The sequence below is a fragment of the Anser anser genome, assembly GCF_964211835.1.
Source record: "Anser anser genome assembly, chromosome: 6".
NCBI lineage: Eukaryota > Metazoa > Chordata > Aves > Anseriformes > Anatidae > Anser > Anser anser.
This window is the reverse complement of record NC_139726.1, coordinates 5,456,148-5,473,707: the sequence shown is the minus strand read 5'-3', so window position 1 is coordinate 5,473,707 and position 17,560 is coordinate 5,456,148. Positions and strand designations below refer to the sequence as shown.

At 37.2% G+C, this 17,560-nt stretch overlaps 1 protein-coding gene across 8 annotated transcripts in view; it reads right to left on the bottom strand.

Annotated features, from left to right (window-relative positions):
• Window positions 1-17,560, bottom strand: part of LRP1B (LDL receptor related protein 1B) — a 546,211-nt gene that overhangs the window by 310,995 nt on the left and 217,656 nt on the right. For all 8 annotated transcript variants that reach the window (XM_083841828.1, XM_083841833.1, XM_083841832.1 and 5 more), the window contains one exon: window positions 12,322-12,579. In XM_083841828.1, the coding sequence (XP_083697954.1) occupies window positions 12,322-12,579 (258 nt within the window). The remainder of the gene's footprint in view (window positions 1-12,321; window positions 12,580-17,560) is intronic.

Sequence of the window (17,560 nt, the reverse complement as noted above, 5' to 3'; positions counted from 1 at the left end):
TGTATTAAGAACTTCATAAAGCATCTTTACACAAAAATAAGGTCGCTTAACCATTTTCCCATAAAGACGCTAGGCAGTAGATTACAGTTTTAAAGACGTGTCAATAAAGTGTGGAGTTACTTTGGCAATACAAAGTATTTAGGGAAAATGACTTCCAGAAAAAGTTTGGACAGTTTAATCCCAGAGGCAGACAACAACTCTTTAAGAAGCACTTCTTGGGGGGATAATGTAGATGTAAGTTAACCTTCTCAGCTCTTAAACAAAGGTTTAGGGGAGGAAGGAAATTCATATTGCATGTCTTTTGTAGAAGGTGACATTTGTCAGACAAAACTGGTTCACAGGATCTAGAGCACACTGTAGTCTCTTGCAGGTAAAATGCAGGTCATAATTTTGCAGTAGAATTTCATATTGAGCTCAATATAGCTGCATTTAGCAATGTATGGTCTAGACAATATGAATATGCAGTCCATGGCATGACCCAGTGCTATAAATCAATCTGTGTCTTTTCACCAAAGGGCATTCTTACATTCAATTTAATTTTAATCAGTAGGTAGTACTGACCATAGAATATTTCATTCTGATATATATATCAGAAATACTCATATTGGGCACAGAAGTCTTTATCTTCATCTCAGACATATTAGGGGTAAAGGAGAAGACGTTACCCTTTCCCCCCCAAAAATAAAAATCTTTTGCTAATATATATATATATATTAAATAACTTGATTATAATACAATTAAAATTTGCATACTGAGTCCAATTTAAATCCAGCTTGAGAATTATGACTTAAAGAATACTACAAAATATTTAAAATCTTTAATCATAAACATATATCCTGAACAGTTAGCAAATACAAGCTCCTTGTGCCACATAATGTCTCTAAAACAAACTCATAACATGTACCTCACTAGATGAGATGACCTCTCTTTTTCGGTGTTGCAAAGGAAAGAAAAGGAAAATGCTCCTTAAATTAAAGGGTATTAAAGTTTCCTTCACCTTTTTCCCTGAATCTAAAAATGAAATCCTTCAAAAAGGATCATCATATCCATGGCTAACTATTCCCACAACCCAGAGGAATCACTATCACCACGAGATGCCTTCGGCATGCTTGTAATTCTGCAAAACACTCGAAACCACCATATAGCATTCACTAATGTCAGATGCCTCATATTACAGTTCGATCAAAACAAACAAATAAAACCCTTCATGCCTATCAATGTTGGCTGCCAACTGACTATAACAAACGCATACTCATGCAACCATGATCTCATCCTCCCTGTCTTCCTCTCTTTTTTCCTCTCCATTTCTTTTTTCCGTCCATTTATTCCATTATTCCATGTTGTCCAATATCAAAATAGCAGCCTTTGAGGAGAAGACTGTTATTTGTTATATTTGACCTGACCAAAAAAGCCTAACTTTCCAGACTTAAGACACAGGGTTACTTGATGCACTTAAATTAAAACAAACAAACAAACAAACAAAACCTCTTGCTAACTCTTTTCCCAAAGGGTTCAGTTCTGAAGCTAATGCAGTGGTTATTACCACAGGAAAGAAATCTGAATTTTGTAATCAGTTGTACAGACTTAGTGAGTAACCTGTATATCCTTGAAAGAGTCTTCAAATGAAAATGCATACTATTTTCAGGATATTCCTAACTAGAAGAGAAACAGCATTGATTTTTCCAACACATTATATTTCTTTCCCTATATGTAAATACAAAAATACCTCTCCATATATATATATATATATAAATAGAAAAAAAAATCACATAGGCAAAATATCTTCATATGACATACGAGCAAGTCCAAAAAATGCCAAAAGGAGTGAATCTCTGGAACTGCACATTGTGGCAGGTATCCCCATGTACTCTGCAATCAGCTCATTATTTTTGCTTACATGGTGTGACAGAGATCCTATGCAATTACACAAGCAAAGACGGTTCAAACTTTTATCAGCAGCTCAAGAACCGTCATGGTGAATGCCTGACCCAACACATCAAACCACAGCTGTTTGGTGACATGGTGATAAAATGCAGGGCTTCAGCTCTGTGCAGACAGACCATCCCTTTTGCATAGCGTCCTCCTCATTAAATAACTTACAAAGATTTAAACACATTTATTATTTTTATCAGAACTAAGAATATACGTAGCTTAAACTTAACTTTAGCAAAAGTTATTTAATCCATTTAAAAAAAAAGTGTAATTTTTCAATTTCAGAATGAGTGCTTTACTAAAAACACCATTAAAAATTGTAAAGCAAAACCAAGATTTTATTTTATTCAACCTAACTGACAAATAGTGAGAAGCATAAGATTTGTTCCTCTGTTTTATTTATTTAGTAATATTGACATGATCCATAAAGTTTTCAGCATTTCAGGTTCTATTCCAAAGCTGAAGTCAAAAGAAAGCTTTTAATCAAATTTGTTTAATTCTGGGTAGAAATCTACAATTTAAGTTCTGTGTATTGAGAATACAAAAATATTTCCATGAACTACAGATCACACTTTTTGAGCTAGACATTGCTTCTGCCATTCAAAGAAGTTAAAAAAATAATAAAAAATATATATTAAACCACCAATTCAGATGATATTTTTAATTTGCCATGCCCACCACAGTGCAAATAATAATCACAGTTTTATCAGCTTTTGCAAACATGAAATTCCTCTTTCTGTAAGAGCCGTTGATAAAGTGCTATGGAAAGAGCAAGGACTTTATTACATTCTGACCCAAGCAAACTGCTTTGTGCATCTCCATCACAGGCGACAATAAAGCACTGAAGTACCCAGGCTAGAGTAAGTACTGAAAGCAGACCTACACAGAGGCCAAACTGAGGTACTTCAAATAACTTCCTAAAAAGCAGTGGTAAAGATGCTGCAACAGGCTTTTATTCTATCAGAGATGTAGCTTCTCATTTCATATTACTTCAATTAATGCAATTTGTCATTCATTTATGAAAAGCATGACCTTTATTTACACTTCACCCTGCAGCAGTACGAAGTGTTAGATCAAAGTAGGAGTTGCAAAACACAACAGTTATGCCCCTTTCTTTACTATGAAGACAAAAAGGTTTAAAGGAAAATATTTTTTAATTTTACTGTGATGTTATTGCAATGAACCTTCTATGATTTGTGTCTCAGATAAAAGTCTTAAGGTGGCTGAAGAACTAACTTTAATGACATGATACAAAGTAGAGTATGTAAAAAGAAAGATTTCTTTATTTTTTCTCTTTCTGAGTTGACATTAGTGGTTTTTTGTTGTTGTTTGCTTGTTTTTTTTTTTTTTTTTTTTATGAAGTCTGAATGAAATGTTTGCATGAATAAACTAATATCTCGAAGTAAGTAGCAAATTTACTGTCAATTATTCTAACGGAAGTAAACTTGATTGGCATCCTGTGTGACAAGAAATTACAAAGCAATATCTCCACTTCAGAAAAAAACACACTAGCTATATCATCAAAAATGTGACATTTATAAATAAAAAGTAAAGAAGATGAAATAAGTTCATGAATATATAATTAGCAGATGATATTTAATACTAAGTTAAAAATCTAAATCTTTTATTGTCATTGAAGTTAGCTTCTAAGAGCCTAAAGCCTCCAGTTCATAGCCAACTCCACTGAAATGGGAAGATTACAATTGTATGCCTCCTGTGTATCTCCTGTATACACTTCTGTCCTTAGAAGAAAGGCAGAAGACAGTGTTCTGTGAATACTGAGGACATCTCAAGAGCCTGAAAGCCGTAGCAGAAAGAGTAGAAGACTTTTAACAATTGCTGTGGCTAGACAGTTCCTTAGATCCTGCATAAGATCAGAAGGGGGTTTTGGTTGTAAAAGGAAATGCAGTTCTGTTACTGTTTCATTTACAGCACGTTGCAGGAAAAGGATTTTCTGGTTTCAGCAGACAGCAAAAATAACAAAACAAACAAACACTCAGCCAGAACTGGAATCAGAGGAATGAGGGAACATCTTTCCTAATCAGAGAGAAGGCTGCGCTGTGCACATGTCTGCATCTCCCTGGACGCTTACCCATTACTGAAATCCATAGTGAATTTACAGAAGCAGAACAAGTTCAGTTGTGAAAACGATATTACAAAGAATAGTACCAGTTGCTACTATGTAAAAAACAAAATGAAGTCAACAGGGTGCACGTGGATGTTGAAGCCTTGAAAATGTGTGTCTGATCACATACAACAAGCATTATTTAATTCCACATTTCAGAAAAGTGATTCTTGTGTTTGTTTGTTTTTTACTATTATTTCATTATTCTTATATCTAAGGACATAAATACATTTGTAAAATATTCACTATAAAATTGTGTATTTTATATTTGCAGCAATCTAGTTATCTACGCAGCAGAGCCTTACAGCCCCCAGAATTATTCCATTGTATCTTCATAACCTTGTTAACAAAGTACAAAATGTTATTGTTTTACAAACAGTACAATCACAGAATTGATCAGTGAGAAAGGCTCCCTCAGCATTATGTTTGATAAAGATAAATTTACATGATTACCAATATTTTTATTAACTCTCCGTTCTTATTTTATGAAATCCTTCTGCTGCTGTGGGAGATGTCCGCTTGCTCATGAAACTCCTCCCTGACACAAGAGCTTTGCTATGCAGGCTGGGTTGCGATGTAGGGATGAAAAACAATACACGGTTCTGTCGGAATGTTAGGACAATAACGAAACTAAGATGGAAATCCAAAACGGTCAGCTAGCAAGCTGATGATTGGGAAAAAGGGAATTCTACAATGCAGAACTGAGAATAAGGAGATGAAGAGATGGAGGCTTTGCAGAGACACTATTCAGGAGACTGTCTGAGGCAGAGCCCAGGAGTTTAAAGAAAAGAAAATAATGCAATCAAAAATTTGCACTGAGAAATACCATTGAGATAAGACATTTGATTTTCTGCACACAGTCTGAGAATTAAGTGTCCAGGGCATGACTACTGAAAAGCACATGAAAAGAAAAAGACAGCATGCCAGCTCAGATAAGAACAGAAGCAGGGTTTTGACTGATGTCAATGGAAGATCAATTGTAGAAACTGGATAAGTAACAAAGGTTGAAGAAATAGTAGTATTATATCTGAATGACAAAAAAAAAATCCATTCTTGGCAATTAACAAGCAGTTAATAAATAGCTCTTATTTCAAAAGTGCGGGTAACCTAATGTTGGCAGGAAATCCAGCCAGTTCACAGAATCTACTACAGAAGCTTGTGCCTCAGAAATGCACAGTGCAATGTTACAGGGACACGACTCAAGCCAGCATAAGCCCCCAAGTCAGACTGAATGGACTGCATCCAAAAAGCACCAACAGCAGACAGATGCTTCACGGCTAGCCTTTAGAAGCTCCTAATACATGCACAGTCCTCTTAGGGTCTCTGATATCAAAGGTTATAGCTTAACTTTTGTGCAAACACCATCAAGTTTTGAAATATACAGCTGAAGGTATGAATACTATTCTTAGAAAAAGGCCGTGGATTTGCAATATCTACCATGGCCAACGGAAGACACCTAGCTCAACGTTCATGTTGGAACAGAAACCTCAGTCTTCAGGCAATCTCTGAGCCTGTCTCTGAGAAAGGCTGAATGGATGGATTTAGCCAAAGATGTCCTGGATTTGGCTGGGATCCAGTTAATGTTCTGCCCAGTATCTAGTATGGTGCCGTGTCTTGGATTTGGGACGAGCATAATGTTGATAACATGGCGATGCTTCAGTTGCTGCAGAGCAGGGCTCACCCAGAGCCAAGGACTGCTCAGCTCCTCGTGCTGCCCTGCCAGCCAGGGGCTGGGAGGGGACACAGCCAGCACAGCTGGGCCAGGCTGCCCAAAGGGACGTCCCACACCATGGGGCATCGTGCTCAGCAATAACAGTGGGGAGTTGGCTGGGGTGGGGGCTGCCTCTGCTTGGGGTCAGGCTGGGCATTGGTCAGGGGGTGGTGAGCAATTGCATTACTCATCCCTTGCTTTGTACATTCTTTTATCATCATTTTATTATTATTTTCCCTTCCTTTTCTTTCCCATTAAACTGTCTTTATCTCAACTCACAGTTTTTACCTTTTTTGCTCATTCTCGTCCCCATCCCACTGCGGGGGAGTGAGTGAACAGCTGCATGGTGCTTAGCTGCCTGCCGGGTTAAACCGCAACAGATGTGAACTACCCTTATTCTTCTGGTAAACATGATTATCATCAAAAAGGCTGTGTATAACCAATAATCAGAAAAGATTAGGCAGGAGTTAAAGACTGGAGCAGAGTGATAAAAGGAAGTTTCCATAAAGCCTGAGTCTCTAAAGGAGTCTTATCATTACAGAGTGCAAAGTAACCACACGCAGAAGGACAGTTATCAGATAGCACTGCTGCTGCATTAAATAAAAGTCCATAGAGCACCAGGAAAGCTGTATCACGCACCCGATCAAAAGCTCTCTAAGTCCAGGTCCACCAGAATGGGGAACGAATGTATTAGGCTAAAAAAAATCTCAGCAGCAAAGCCTCCTAGCCTATGCCATGTCCATCAAGATGACCCCAATTATGTTCTACCTCATTTCCTGTGAGCCCCTGCTGCAAAGACAGTGTTTCCCATCTGAGGCCACGGAGTAAAAGATGTTCCAACTAAAGATTTGCACTTGTGTCTGCTGAAGGGGACTACCTAAAAGAACACGGGAATTAAAGTAAACACAGAAACGTATTGAAATCCCTATTTCCAAAAGCCATACAGGAAGGCATGAGGGAAGACTCAGGAAAGATGTAATCTTACACGTATGTTACTGACAGCCCCATTTAACTGCCTAAGTTGGGGGACAAAGCTGGTTCCCCACTGAGGATCACTGAGTCCCACAGCACTGCTAGAACTTGTACCAGGTAACATTTTAATAATAATAATAATAATAATAATAATAATAATAATAAGTTGCCATCGTAAAGGGTAAGGTCAGCTTTGAATAACAGTAGGATTTCATGATACCAAATGACTGGGCAGTAAAAGGAGATGGAAAATTCAAGCTGGATAAACATGATTCTCAAGAGAAAAGTGTGACAGTTCTGTATGTATAATGATGGCTCTATCTAAAATGAGATAGTGACACTACAACAACAACAACAACAACAAAAGCTTTGGAGAAACTGTCCCAGAAGCAGCATTTTTCCAGTCCTCCCAGAACTGCACCACAATGTAAGGTCAGCTCCAGGGCTCTAGGAGTGCCAACCAGATTCCAACTATACTGTGGTATTTCTTTAGGATACTTTTTTCACACCCCATTCTGCTTCCAGTTACTCTATTAGATGCTCTGAGCACTACTAAAGTGTGATTTGAAGTACAAATGACCTTTGTCGTGAAGCTGTCTCATTTCTATTTGTCTTCTAGGAAGTCTGTAAGCATAGACAGTCTATCACAGAAAAAAAAAAATATCACAGTCTACAACTATAATGACAGCCTCTAACACCTGTCTGGAGACACGTTCAGGGGCAGGCTTCACATAGGAATAAACACCTCCCCCCAGATCTTCACAGTTCCTCTCCTCCTGAGTAAGCCAAACTTTTGTTTGATTTCTCATGAATATTCATACAGACTTCACAGGAAGGTTGCTGACAGAAGCACCATCCTTAGTGCTTTGCATTTCCTTCGATGATTGAGACTCATAAATGCCAAGGTAAATGACTAACTCTTCTGAACAGCACAACACTCGTAGCTGTTGTTAATCACTGGAAGGTAGCATTGCAGGTCTGGGGAGGGGAGAGCTTTGGGATTATGTTTGTTTGTTTGCGTCTGCATGATTTCAAAGTCCAAAGAGAAAAGCAAAAAATATAATAAAAAAATAAATAAAAATGGACAGCCTCAAAGACCTTCCTAGCCCTCATGCCTTTAATCCTTACTCAGTTGTTTTTGTTCAGAAGCTATTTGATGTTTGTTTTTTCCCTGCTAAACTCAGAAGAAAAAGCAAACGTGTATGTGTGTGAGTGCACAACTGGGGGGACCAGAAATGTGCAAGAAAACAAGAATGTAAGCAAAGAGACACTTCTGGATCCTGGTCAAATCCTCTGGGCTCCCTGTCTGACGGTCCTCACAGCAGCTGCACCCAAAAAAGTTAGAGAGCCAAAAAGTCAGCCTTGGCCTAGGCTCATGCAGGCAAGGAGAAGATGCTGGCTTGCAACAAGCAGTTCCTGCTCCCCACCAGAGACTACCCAGCCTCCTTGCTCCTGCGGTAGGGCAGGCTAGAGAAGTCAGCAAGATTACAGCTGAAACAGTACAGGCAAATCCTAACGTTTCTCTTCATCCAGATCAGTCCCGTACAAGCAGATCTGTAAACAGAAAAGCCTGTGTGCCTTCCCAGGTGAGGTGGCACTGAGGAGGTATAAAACACAAAGCAGCAAAGCTAAACACAACAATTTCAGGATTTGTACTGGAGCACTGTGATAACTAAATGCCAAGAAAACCTGAATCAAATACCATCCAAGCAGAAAATCTCATGCTCTGAAGCAGCATCCCAGAAGAGTTTTCTGCAGAATAGTGGCTGAAACCCAGGCTGTGCTGCCTGGTGCTTGTTTGGAGAGCACATTAAGTGCTTGGTACCTATAATGACGAAGGTGAAAAATGCCTATTAAAGTGAGGAAGAAGGAGATTGTCATCCAGAAGATGCTGCTCCTGCTGCCTCCCTGTCCCAACACACACACAGAAAAAAAAAAAAACAAAAAAAAAAAAAAACATGAACCATGAGCATAGTATTGCACATCACAGGTTTGGAAGGACAGAAAATTGTGAGAGACTTTCCACTTTCATTCCGTTAAAAAGAAATTTTGCTAGTTTGGTCCTCGAGGTAGCACTTCACATAAATGACTGTTCCTGGAAGTCTTGCTGTACTAACTGGAAGTGGGTGTGAGACAGTGTGAAGCGTCAAAGAGCACACCCGTTATTATGGACGGTGGTTGCACAAGCTGCCTTATCTGAGAGTCTTTCCTGAAAGCCTCTTTGGCTCCAACACTGTCTGCATAAATCTTTCCAAAAGGAAAATTTTCAGCTTAACTTCCAACACCTTCTAGGTCTAGAAAAGACAAAGGTGAAACAACATGCCAATGCCTGGCCTTGGCTAACACAAGATTGTCTGTACTGACATTGCCATGCCCACAGAAATCTATTCTTATTTAAAGGAATAAACCTATCAAGCAAGCAAACGAAAACCTTATCGATGATATAATAATTCTCACAAGACTGAAACTTGCTTAAGAAGTAGCACAAGGTATGTCAAACTGCTGTGCTTCAGCAAACGACACCTGAGATGCAGACCAAGTTAGCACTGCTCTTCAAAGGAATCCGATTGTATCCATCTAGGACATGTATGTGCCAAAATGAAGTCATGTTGGACTGTCTACTAAGGGAAAATGCTGGATACTAAAGCATCGTAATTTCTTTTATTGTGTGAATCCAAAGATTCTGCTGACTACCTAGAGCTTACACTATATACCATGAACACTAACTCATTTTCATAGTCTGCTTTCCTAGAGGTAGTTTCTCATCTTTAAATAGGACCTACATTCTTGTTCCCAACTAGAGGACTTACTTGCCTTCACTAAAAAAGCACTTTGAATAAGGCCACTTCAAGCAGTCCCAATCTTTTTGTATAACTGACTTTTCTACCAATTTTTGTGTCATATGCACACGACATATTTCCTTCCAGATAGCTAAAGAAAACAGATTAGAAGGCTGGGATAAAGAAATTCAAAATTCTGCAAATACGGCTAAGAGTTGTTTCCTCTCCTTTTGGAATGTGCTCTTTGTGGCTAGACAATAAAGAAAAAGTTATTTTCTATGAAGAACAGACCTTCCATTTTCCTTTGACTAACTCCATGGGCACAACCATTTATTTGGCTTGAGCTGCCAGAGGATGTACTTGCGCTTGAAAATGCACAGGCTGAAATCCTTCACCAGGAGGCAGAATGAATTTGTTTGCCTCACCAGATGCAGGTGCTATACACTGAAGAGGAATAGCAGAAGGTGCATGATGGGTAGCAGAAGACGGAGGAAAGAAAAGGAAGAATTTAAGATTAAAACTCAGTTTTGCAGTAGCCACAAAATGACCTATACATGTGTACAGACATATATAAGAAAAATAGTAACACCAGGCCCCTTGCAGAAATAACTCCAGGTGTATGTCTGGAAGGGAGGATATTAATCAGGTGGACAATTTCTGCACTGAGTACTGGAAAAGAAAAATAATAATAACACCACAACACCAAATCTGCCACAGATGAGCTCTGATTGAACCTTCTGGATGTTACTGTGCCCATGATGAGCAGCATGTTTTCCATGCTGCCCCATGCCGCAGGTGCCCCGGCGAACCAGCCTGCTCAGACTGGGCACCGCAGAGCTAGGAGCAGGAGCGGGACAAAAGCAGCTCTCACACTACTTGTTGCCCTGCAAAGTGCACCGAGCACCTTGGAGCTGATATGTTCACACCATGGGGACTGCTGTGGTTCCACCACAGTTATCCAAGAAGAGCGCCTGTCAATATGCTTGTCTGGGAGAAACACCACCATAGGTAAATCTGCTGGATTTTGTCAATCAGTGCTGCAAGCAATGTTTCTCTAAGCCTCCAAGCACCGTTTCCATATGAAAACTGAAGAAAAGGTTGGAACAATTCTCTGCAGTCGGTGCACGTCCGTGGGAATTACAATTCTTCATTTAAACAAGACTGAACAATTACACTAGAGTTTCAGGAAAATATTAGAGTCCACAGGCTGATGTGTATGAACACTATGAAAAATGATTAGCTCATTAATTCCAGGCACTGTATTCATTTCAAACACATAATACAGCCTTAATTTTGCAAACAGATGTGCTAATGCAGATCCGAACACCACAAAGATTAGCGATTCTCTTCACATGCAGAGAAGAGAGGGAGAGGAACGTAGGAGAGAACTGGTGAAAGAACCACAAACCATAGCGCTAGGATCCACTTTGAGGATGAAGATAAGTGACAGAACAGACACACATACAGTTCAATACAAAACAGATTTTGCTAAGGACTGCAGTTAATCTGATTGCTCTTACTAACAGGAAAAGAAAAGAAAATATCAATAACAGAGTGAATTAAAAAGGCACAATCAAATATTACCAACAAGATTCTTAGGGCTCTTAGATATCTAGAGTATGAAAAAATAAAATAATAAGAAGGCAAAATGAAGTACAACTATACTTTACATCTAGGATAAGAGAGACCTCGAGAAGTAATATTGCCACAATGAGTGGCAAAACAAACCAAACCAAAATGAACCCCTATTTTTTTTTTAATTCTATTTAATTTTCTATAGAGTAAATATATAATTAGGAAATAGGTTGAAAATACATGTAAACAAAAACCCTTTACTCTGCAGAAATGACCACATTTTACAGCAGCTATCTTGATAGTCTAAAGCACACTTTCTACAACAAATTGATTACTTTGATATGCACAATATTATATCACCATTGAATTTGTGATTTGAGTATTTCTGAACCTGATGGTCAGAGAGTTTGAGATCAGTTCAGAGTTAATCTTTGATGTCCATCTCTACTTAAAAGTGTTTTTCTAAATCTTAGGTCCAAAGCAAAACAGTGGAGGTTCTAGCCCTGAGTTTTCAAAAGCCAGGTTAATACCACCATTGCACTCCTTGGTGCTGTGTTTTATAAGCTGATCTGTGGACAATTCTGCTGTGAAAGAAAATTGCATTTTTTGGACTGTATGCTATTTTGCAGTCTGTTCACATTAAAATATGTAAGTGGATGAACACCTCCTTCAGTAGATAACAACAGTCCACAAATTGAAAAGATGATTGAGAAGTAACGTTGTAATGCAACAGACTAATTCCATATTATGAGTCTTTTTTTTTTTCTTAATTGCAAAAAAGGCAGCACTTTGTTTCCAGTGTCAGGAAATATTTTGTTATTTTCAAGAACTGACATACCTACGATAGCTGACAGCAAATGTGATAAGCATGTGTCTCTTCTTCATTCACTGTCAATATTATCCCAGTAGTAAAAAACATTTTCAAGCTTTATGTAACACTACTTTGCCAGAGAAGAGAATTCATTTTACATTTGTTCTTCTGTTGTACTGCCCTGGTTTTGTAAGTTCTACACATTATATTTAAACTATAAAAATGCACATTTTAAAAAACATTGCATGCATATATTTTTTATTGGAATGAGAAACATAAAAGTGCTTCAATATGAGTTTCAATATTTAATGCCTTAAGAATATCTTCAACAGCAAGCCTCCAAATATTACTAACATCTCCTGCACCAGGTCACAGCAAACACTACAGTTTTGCTAAATGACTGTCAGATACTTACTGTGAAGATACTGAGCAATGTTTATTATCCACTCGTCTGTTAACTTCCCAGCTTTTGTTATCCTGGTGCATTTCAGCTGACTCGAAAGATCTCTCGATTCAATCCAACAAATTTTGTCCTCTTTGTAGCTATAATCTAGTGTCAAAATTGCAGATCCTTTAACAGGGGTTCGGGAAGACACTTTGCTTCCATTAAGATACAAGACCTCAATTGTTTCAGAGTTTGCAACCAGAAGAAGAGGAGGTCTATCAGCAGGCTCTGAAAACAAATCAGAATTCAAAGTGTTAGCAGACTGTGTATAGCATATTTATCATATCAGTTTTAACATAATTTTTAAATGTTCTTACCTGCATGTTTTCAGAGATATAATAAATAGGTTTTGTTTTTATTTTCATAACTATCATATATTCCAAATTACTACTCTATTTTATCCTGCTGTTCTAATAGTTCACATCATTAAAGAAAATTAATTACCCTAGCCCCACAGCTTCTGTTTAATTCCAAGTGTCATTATTGCAACATTTTTCATGCCCAAGTCATAAAAAGAAATACATTTATGCAAATTATTTCTATCCAGATTACTGACATTTCTAAAAGAATGGAGGGCAGTAAAACCTGAAGAATTTATGAGTCCGCATGAAATGGTGAGGTACTTTTCATATCTTTACTTTCTCTTACTTTTCGTAAAGTAAGAGAAAAACTGAGTGAATGCTTCTACAAAGCAAAACAAAATATTAAAATATAAATAAATAAATAAAATAAAAAAGCACCAAAGCAAACAAACCCAATGCAATGGAACCTGGCTACCTGCAGATGTTGGGTCTAATACTGTGCAATGCAAGGGAGAAAGCTTTATGCAGTAGAGAATCCCGATAGCGAAAGGGAACAGAGACTGCACAGTTTCCATTGGGTTAACATTCAGGTCACAATAAACAAACAAACAAAAAATATGAAGAAGCAATTCACATTCACCTGAATTACTTTGACTGGAAATCCTGCCAGTAATTTATAAAAATACTTGAACAATGTGTGAACACTGAAGGGAACAATAATACCCAAACAGTGAAGAATATATAATTTAAAGTACAAGATATTCAGCTGAAGTGATGCTACAGGATAATGATTTAACACCCAGGTCAAGTTCAAGTTACAATTAAAGAAAGGTATGTTGTACACCCAGAGGAACAAGCAATACTCATCGAGCTAAAATATGTTTTGCATATGATGAGTGCTATTGGGCACAAAAACAGCTGGTCTTGCTTTCGGTGTATTTTAATTGCATTCCTGCCTAGAAAATCCAGGGCTGGTTTGAAATTATGCATCTGACTTAGTCAAGTATTAATTAATATTAATCTCAGTATGATGAGGATTTTGAGAGGGGGAGAATCCCCTCCCTCATCCTGCTGGCCACGCTACTTTTGGTGCAGCCCAGGACACAGTCGGCTTTCATACATTGCCAGGATTCTACTTCTTTTTTTAATTTTTTATTTTTTACTCCTAGGGTAGGATTAGAATATAACTGGCAACTTGGTGTAGCTTTTCAATTTATTTATTATTTTTTTTTTAAAGAGAGGAAGGTAACTCATTTATATAAGCAGATGTTTATCCCCTGTAAAGAAGGGATCTCTGCTTTGACTGAACTTTCCAAAGAGACTCAGGTTCTGAGTCACTGACTTCCCCGTACAGATGTTGTTGCACTAGACCAACTATACACACTGGAGCATGCTCCTTACAACAAACCATTGGTTAATTTCAGTATAAACAATCGTTCCTGAAAGTTGCCACCGCAAGCAGGAGGATTTAAAGTAAGGAGTAAGCAAGAGCTACATAAATCAAGATATATATTTTCTGCAGATTTAGATTTTCTAAATATATATTATAATATTCCGCAGATACAGATTTTCTGCAAAGAACCTCAGGAAGGTAGTTCAAGAACTACTCACACCTATTTATACACCAAAGGTGACAAGAGATGGACTATGCGGAAGAAATATTGAACAAGTCAGTGCTGTCAATATTTCCAGATGAAAAGCACAATTTTCAAATAAAAAGAATAAATGCTTATATGGAACCCAAATTGACTAAGTCCCATTGAATATCTAAATCTGTTATCGATGACTTTTTTAGCAGAAATACTGACTCACAAGGTCCCACAAAGAATTCTGGGAACTTCTTTGCATCTTTAAGGAAGATGATATTGAACTTTCATGCAAATTTTATGGTTTAAGTTTGCTTCAGGTTTAATTGGAGTAGCAGCGATGCCTAATTTTGCAACGAGGTATGTTCACACGAATAATAATGCCAAGTGAACACACTTCTGAAGTTGTACTTAAAAACAAACAAACGAACAAAAAATTACCCTAAAACACAGAAACTCACACTGCAGTTGCCAAGCATGTGGAAAAAATATTTGTGTTGCCAAGTCTCACCCCAAGAGCTCTCAGCCTAAAGCAATCTGCTTACAGTCAGAAAAATAAAACAATGTTTAAACACTGTATTAAAATGAAATATTTTCAATCAACATTTTACTTCATACAGTTTTCAAAATTTTGCTAAGCAATATCAGGTGAGAAAATGCGGAAAAATGCATAAATAAAAGGATTTACAAATAATATTTCATCAGCAAGTCTGACTAAAGAGAAAAGATGCTTTATTAAATACACTGCTCAGTGGTCTTAATGAAATCCACTGAAGTAGGCTTTATATTCTGTTCTTTGGTACCATGTGCTTTTATTTAAACATCTCTTTTGCTGATATTTTGTTTACTTTTTTGCCTAAAACAATACTTTCTATAATGGATCAGCATGCATTCCTTCTAAAGTGGATTTCATTCTTTCCTATAGTTTTTCAGTACCTTGGAGCATACTTCTCTCCCCAGCAAACCACATGTTGATATCTGCAAAACCACACTTGTATAACTTACTACTTTTCTAACTTACTGACTGTCCTTATCTTACATTTACTATCACCATTTAAATCCATGCAATTTTTTGAAAAATTTCAAAGATCTTTAAAGACTGAAGAAACTTATTTGTGAAACAAACTCTTGTAAAGTGTTGAGGCACAAATGAAGCCACAAGTGAGGCTCCGTAGCCATGCCTTTTTTTTTTTTTCTCCAGAAAAGAAGGCAATGAAGTTTTTAATAAGCAATTTTATTTGAAAGGTGTCCTGTGTATGGAAATGTCTGTCCCTCCCTTTCTTATAAACTTATGCTACCCATCAGAAGAAGAGAACTTAAGAGTTTCTGTTTTCACCACTCACTGACCCCAATGGAGAGTTTCCAGACTGGTACAAAAGGTGTTTGTGTCTGCCTCCTGCCAAGTTTTTTACATCTAACAGCTCTGTGACCAGCTGCTTCCTTCCCATGAAATAACATCACTCCTTTCCTAACCAGCAGCAGTGTGAAAATTTCCTTATTAACATTTTTGCTCCTGTACTTTGTATTAAGGAAGATATTACCACTGCCTGCAATCTGTAAAGCCTTCAAGAAGCAGCAGATACTTAGGAGCTGTTTGCAGATAAGGAACCAGCCTCGTTGCTCAATTGTCCAAGGCTGTCATGGAGAACCATATCCTTTCTTGCAGTGTTTTGAACCTACGTATTGGAAACCGTAACAAGGATTTAATGCTTCACTGAACTCTAGATAAAGGTTGTATTTCAGTATTAATGTCTAAGAAATAAAAGAATTATGAAAAAGAATTAGCATTGACACTCCTGAGCAACAGCTGTAATCAAACCTGGCTCCAGATAATGGAATCACAAGTACTCGTGGCACTGCTAAGAGGTTCTGCTTAGCTGGCACTAGTAAACATTAAAACACATCTGTGTTCATGCAGAACTTATCCAGAAACTAGATTATTGAGCTTGAAATTCTATTTTTCAAGCAGTCCATACATGAAACAATTGAAGGGCTTGAATCAGTTAATCATGCTTTTTCACAGTAGGGTATTTAGCTTGCCTATTTCAATGTTGTTCAGATAAAGACTGATTCATTATTACTTACTAAAAAAAAGAGTAATATATGGCATTATCATGAAGAAAAAAGAAAAAAAATACAGAATAAAATAAAAAAGTTCCTTTAAAGCATTTTAAAGTATTGTGTAAGGTAAACAAAAAAAGAAAGAGAAGCTGAAAAAAATGTCTCGTCTTCCCCATCATAAAAATCTACTTGTCTGTTTCCCAAGAACAGAATCTACAAAGCTTAAAAGTTTAGTGGACAGATCTAAGATGAGTTGCAGTGAGCTGACTGCAGCTTTTCAAATAACTGGACTTCATGTGTGTTATTCTTTCTGGAGTTTTCCTTTATTTATTTATTTATTTATTTATTTTAAATAGGAAAGATAAGACGTGAGTAGCTACTCTAATCCAGGGAAGTTTTATGATTCATCCCTCTTGGGTAAAATGAAAGCATCTTCCTTTGGATTATGTTTAAGATAGAGTGGTGGAAAAGATGAAAGTCTTGCATTTCCCCCCCGTCCCTGATCTTGTCTAAAGTACAGATCAGTACTGATGTCACAACAAATAAGAAACTAAGGTGTTTTGCAGTCCTACTTCTCTGAAAGAAAATCTTCAGAAATGCCAGCATTTGTTGTGTTTTTCTTTTTTTTCTCTCTTTTTTTTTTTTTTTGTCATTACTATTATACAGAAAGGATAAAAATCTTAATTCAGTGTTTACAAGCAACTAGAAAAACCTTCTCCTGAGGTAGATTTTAAGACCTTTGCTCTTAGCAATGCATGTATTGCATAACTGCCTGAAAAATATTTAACACTGTTGAATAGAATGCAGTCAAATTTTATTCTGAAATTCATTTTCAGTGCTTAAACAGTCTTACAATGAACTTGAAACTAAAACCCTTGAAACTAAAACCCTTTCTAAAACCTTGAAACTTAGATTTGTGAAATTTTACAAGAAAATTGTTTTGTGAAATAAATTTAAGAGTGATGAATGTCAGAAACAGGTTTTTACTTTAATCATTATCACTTCAGCCCTCTTTATCCACATGACAAATGTTTCTTCTCACATGGTATTTCTCTCTAGATGGCCTATGAGGGTATAAAATATATCAGGAATTTTGGAAGAAGGTGATTTTTTGTTTCACCAGCTAAAGATTTCTGATTCTGTCAGATTGTTTTCTTAAATATCCTTTCCATCCAATGCAGGCCTTAGAGTATAGGCATACAAACTTGGCAAACAAAGATTTTCCAAAACTCTTCTCAGCAAAGCTACATTTTGTTTCAT